Source organism: Corylus avellana, chromosome ca10 (assembly GCF_901000735.1).
Source record: "Corylus avellana chromosome ca10, CavTom2PMs-1.0".
Taxonomy (NCBI): Eukaryota; Viridiplantae; Streptophyta; class Magnoliopsida; order Fagales; family Betulaceae; genus Corylus; species Corylus avellana.
The window spans coordinates 372,481-378,268 of NC_081550.1; the positions used below are offsets into that span (position 1 = coordinate 372,481).

The 5,788-nt window shown below is 36.5% G+C and overlaps 1 protein-coding gene across 1 annotated transcript in view; it reads right to left on the reverse strand.

Moving 5' to 3' along the window:
* Window positions 1-1,274: 1,274 nt before the first annotated feature.
* Window positions 1,275-5,788, reverse strand: part of LOC132163673 (disease resistance protein RPV1-like) — a 4,759-nt gene continuing 245 nt past the window's right edge. The window contains exons 2-6 of the mRNA XM_059574040.1: window positions 4,643-5,774; window positions 4,156-4,521; window positions 3,142-4,086; window positions 2,458-3,050; window positions 1,275-1,614 (exon numbers count right to left, since the gene is read on the reverse strand). Coding sequence (XP_059430023.1) covers window positions 2,514-3,050; window positions 3,142-4,086; window positions 4,156-4,521; window positions 4,643-5,774 — 2,980 coding nt within the window. The 3' untranslated portion in view covers window positions 1,275-1,614; window positions 2,458-2,513. The remainder of the gene's footprint in view (window positions 1,615-2,457; window positions 3,051-3,141; window positions 4,087-4,155; window positions 4,522-4,642; window positions 5,775-5,788) is intronic.

Genomic DNA, 5,788 nt, shown 5'->3' on the forward strand with positions numbered 1-5,788 from the left:
AAAGTCAATAAAATGAAGTGGGGGACAGGGATTTAGTTTTTTCTTAAAAAAAAAAAAAATTAATAAATTAAATAATTTAAAGAGTTTTTTAATTTTATGAAAAGTATTTTTCTGTGAGTAATGCTACCGATAACTTTTAGAAAGATTGTGCAGTGAAATATCACTGATATTGCAGTAGTCTTCGCATAAATTCAAGTGGAATTAAGTCGGATTATTATATGTTGATTTTAGACAGTGACGAGTCTAGTGATTATAGGGAAATATGGTCAAATATCAATAATAGGTGGTGAGTCTGGTGAAGGCGTCAATGGACGTGTGAAAGCAGGGAGAAAGAGTTTCGAAAGAAGAAGAAGAAAAAGAAAAGAAAAGAAGAAATGAAGAAAAAGAGGAAGATTAGGCATGGAAAGGGACAACATAGCCAACAAATGCAATAAAAAAATTGAAGAAGTTGGAATTAGTAAAAGCAAAGAAATTAAAAGATGGGAACATTGCTGCCTGCTGTTCACCGAAAGCATGGGAGAGAATGCAGAAAAACAAATAAAATAAGAAGACCATACATTCCACCGATCGATATGGGTTATGAAATTTCCTGCAAGTTTACAAAACATGGGAGAGAAAAAGATCCGACACTCTGTTTTTTTTTCTCCCATCTTCTCTTTCCTCCTTTATTGAGTAGATCGAGCTTATTATATGCTTTATTTTTATGAGAGATTATTTTCAGATTATGATTTTATTAGATGTAAACGCACTTTGTTTTGGTATTGAGAGTTGTGTCTACAACCAATATCCAATTGGAGGATGCAAGACTCTGTTTACAATGGATCCTTCAAAATACTTTGGGAGGAATATACTGAAGGAGACCGACCATGAAAGTTGAAATGCATTCAAATTCAAGCATGTTAAGAAAAGGACACCAAATTTTCAGTTAGACAAAACTATTAAGGTATATTAACACACACCAAGTTCTTTGTGCCATCCAATAAAAAATTGACACATTAGATGAAACAAAACACTAGATTAAACCTTTTATTTTTTATTTTTTATCACTCATTGACGAAAATAACCCTCCCCATTTTTCTATTATCTCACCTCGCTCGAAAGAACAATCCCACTACCACAACCCAGCCGAACGTGGACGAATGGAAACACCACAAGTGCTAGCAACCTTTTTGGCACCATACTACTTGAGGTTTGGATTTTTTTTTACATATCCACACAAGAGGGGGAGGGAAGATTCGATCTAGTGACCTTCGTTTTATAAGACGTAGTTTCCAACTGATTGAGCTATTCATTGGGGACATTGTTTGGATTTTTGATGTACCCACAAAGGCACAGTCTCTGTTCTATCAACTTCCCACAACAAGTGCTAGATGGTTGTGCCAAATGCCGACGATGAAGTTAAGACTGTTTGGTAGTTTTTTTTTTTTTTGGTTCTTTGCATCATCATTTGAAAAGAAAATTTGGAATTTGTAGTAATTCTTGTGAAGGTAATGTACAACACGAGCTCTATAACTTTCAGTCCTTGGCATCTTCACCGATCATCATCTCTTCGGCCACTTGTAGCTGATCATATGTTTCAATGCCGATAGGAATGAAACTGTGAGACCTAATTAACTGCACATTTAGTAGGAAACCAATGTGAACAAATAATTAAACAAATTCACTCCATCAGCTTTATCTGTGCTTCTCTTGAACATAAACAACTCCACCACAACCCAGCAATATCAATTATTTAAAGTAACTCATTCATCATATGCATCATTACAAAAATTACATGCTGGTTATAAAATCTGCAATCAAAAGTGGAAATGGAGTAAAAAGCAAATGTTCTTGCTTCGAATTGGCCACTTATAGCATTATTCATTTCAAGATCAGGGGGGAAAATTCATTTACTAAAATGCGGGGGATGGGATAAAAAGCAAACAAAAGCAAGACCCTCTTCAAGAGTTTCATTAGGGATGTTACTCCAGCCATAGAGGTGCTATCCTTGAAAGTTGGCCACATCTAAATTCTACTAAAAAAAAATGCAGATAAGTTTTCTTAGAATCGTAAAATTCCATAATAATTGTCCTAATTAACTTAAAGCAAATCCATGCTTGTTCCATAAAAATCTTTAAACACAAGTGCTGAACATTGTTGTAGTTTTGTGGTTGAGTTACTAAAGGAATGACTTATAGGCCGAATTGAAATGTCTTAATACTATGTAAGGATATAATGTTAAACTATTAAATATTGATAGAAGAATGAAGACGTCAAAAGAAAAATAGCTACCATCATGTCAATATCGATAGAGTGGGAATGATCTATCTTAAGTACCTAAACCAAGTTATATATAACCACATAAGAAATGAGAGAAATAGCAAATTAAACAGAGCAAATACATAATTTAAAGAAGAAATTATGAAGCTCCTTTAAAAAGAAATGTGACAAAAGAATAGAGGGAGGAGGATGACTTACCAGAAGCTTCTGAGGATGACCTAGCGAGCTTCCATAACAATACCATGAATGTTGAATTATAAACGATATAAAGGAGGATGATAAGTTTCTAAATCCAAATCTTGACCAATGATATTCAAGGCTTCATAGAATTCCAAAGCATCATGCTCACTGCATACTAGACCTATCCCACACTCTTTCACCTCCACAGCCAAGCTATCTGATAAAATTAAAGCATCAATGTAGCTCCATCCACCCAATTTCTTGGAGTACTGTTCCAAAAACCATTTAGCTGGTATATACACCCAAAATCCAGTTGCCCCAACAGATGTTACTTTAGGGACCGGGAGGACAAAGGGTATATCTAGATGTCCTTTGTCGGTCTCAAAATGATAAACAAAGTCAGCGCTCTCAAAAATCATAGAACTTGACTTATGATGCTCATGGACTTCATAAACAACAAACAGAGCACATCCTTTCCACTCCCTATTATCATTCAAATCTGGATGCATCTCAAGTTTTACAGAGGAGCTAGCACTTTTGTTGTTGAACCACTTTGGGATTCCAGGTCCCAACCACGACCCACATATGACCTTGGTACCAAAGAATCTTCTCTGTAAGAGAGGAAAAAAAATGAGCTTTTGTGTAAAACAAAATATATATATTGCAGGGACTTTTCTGTAATAATGAGAGAAAAAGACTTACCCAATGGCCTTCTGTCTCTAAATGTTTTCGCAGATCCAATTGTAAAATACTGCAGGGACTGCCACCATCATAATCAATATACAATGCTGCTAAGGAGCAATCAGCGAGTGCCAATTTTTCACTTAAAGTCCCCGTGAATAATAGGTCAGAAGACTCCTCCAGCTTTGGACAATTCTCAACGTACAGGTATGTTAAACTCGATGGAAGCTTTGGCAATGCTTGAAGCCTGCTGCAATCTATCAAGTAAAGTGATTCAAGATTGGAAAGCTGGCAAATGCTATCTGGTATTCTCGCAAACTTGTTCCCGCTCAAGTTTACAATCTCAAGTGAGGATAAGTGACTAAGATCATTGGGTATTGCTCCATCTGATAGATTGCAATAACTCAGATCTAAGGATATTAAAGAGCTTAAATCAGATAATGAATTAAGGATCGAATGAGTGTTGGGATCTAAGCTTTCTTTCTGCAACAAGTGACAATGGAAGTGTGAATCCCATGATTTACGTCCGCCAAAGGATACATCTTTGCAGCTCTTCGGAAGTAATTGTGTTATAGCAGTTTCATCCATATTAAGCGACTTCAGACATACCAAACCACTCAGGTCCTCTGGCTCAAAAAGTCTTGAGCAATGGGACAACAGGAGAATTTCAAGAGATGTCATATTTCCTAGGATGGCTGGAAACGCGTCGAGTCTTGAGCAGCTAGATAGATCAAAAAACTCAAGAGATTCCAAGCTGATCATGTCTGGAAGGCTTTTAAGGCATTTGCAATTTCGTAAATTGAATCGTTTAAGCCTTTTAAGAAATCCAACAGATGAATGGAGCTTAGACAAACTTGTACAACCTTCAAGCTCTAGTCTTTGAAGATTTGGGACTCCAGTGAAGTCTGGAATCTCGATCAAGTTTTGAGAGCCACGCAGGTCAATGATTTTCAAATCCTCTAAACTCTGTTATAAGCCGCCAATAAATCAATGGATAAATAATGAACTTAATTATTTAGAAAGCAAAAAACTTACCTTAAATCCCTTCCACAATTGTTCGATAGGGCTACAAGGCATGCTGAGTTCAACAAGGTTGTGTGGTTCAAAAGTGGCTGGCAAGGATTTTAGAGGATACGACAAGTATGTCTGGTTGAAAACCGAACATCCACACCATTCCATAATGCGTAATCCATCGGGTAGCACAAATTTTGAAAGATTTCCTTGCCATACCAGAGTGCTTAACTTAGCATAAAGTTCAGAAACGTTTTCTACACAATCAATGTTGCCAATCTTAAGCATTCTCAATCTTTTCATATTTGAGAAGCCATCCACATCCAGTCTTAATTCCCTTCTTGTATTATTAGGGAAGTCCAGGACCATGCCTTGAACCGCAACAGTTCCCTATTCCCAAGAACAATTAGATTAGTGTAGTGAAAAGTGTTTGACAAATAATTAGAAAAATTAGTATATATATATATGGAATTATTCTACTTTATGTTCATATCTATTCTAATCCACTTACGGTTTTATTCTTCAATACATCAAGGACATCCTTCCAATCCCACAATCTACTGCGTTGACCGGGTTCATATGGGGATTCACGATAAACTATTTGCTGACCCATTTTTTCTAGCAAACCATGCATTAACAATCTGCCCCTTGAGATGGTTATAAGAGATTTGCCCCTTAGAACGTCAATACTGATGTTTGGAAAGTAACCAAAACTTTCTAGTTTATGTATTATGTTAACTAAATCTGAACCCCGGAAGAAACATGCAATATCTAAAAATAATTCTTTTTCCGACTCTTCCAGTCCATCAAAACTGATTTCTAGGCTTCTTTCTATCACTTTTGAACTTCCTGGACGTATTTCATCACTGTTTTCCCATAGAGGCAGTGTTTGAGGAGACATACGGCTACCCAAAGCTTCAAGAGCTAAAGGAAGGCCTTCAGCAAGTTTCACAAATTTCATACAAACTTTCTTATACAAATCTGCATCAGAATGACCTTCAGAAGGGGGACAGGGTCTTTTGAATACCTTCATACAAAAGAGCTGCAAAGCTTCATTGTCATTCAACAACTTCACCTCATAGATAGCACTAGCAGTCGCATGCCTATCCAACAAATGAACATCTCTGCTTGTTAAAATGATTCTACTCCCTTCACCAAACCAATCAGGGCTCCATGCTAATGCTTTTATTTCTTCTTCTCTATCCACATCATCAAGAACAAGAAAAACCTTTCGGTGTCTTAGTTCCCTACTTATCACAGAGATTCGATCATTATCATCCAAGAAATTCCTTTGCATTCCCATGCGGATCTTAGAAATAAACTGATTTTTTAAATCATTCAGAGGACGATAAATTCTTCTGTTAGTTCCAGATCCATCTTCTTCTTTACAAGAAATAAAGCATCTAACTTCAAATTGACGAAGAACCATATCATAAATGACTTGTGCCAGTGTGGTCTTACCCACCCCACCCATCCCATGAATCCCTATAAAGAGAACACCACCCTCCCCAATATGGAGTAACTTCATAACTTCCTCCACACGAGATTCAATTCCAACAAGACCCTCGGAAACACGTGAAAAGCTACGAGGCAATTCAAAAAATATGCTTTCAACAATTTCTTTGACAATTTTTGACTCGTACCTGTAAAGAAGATA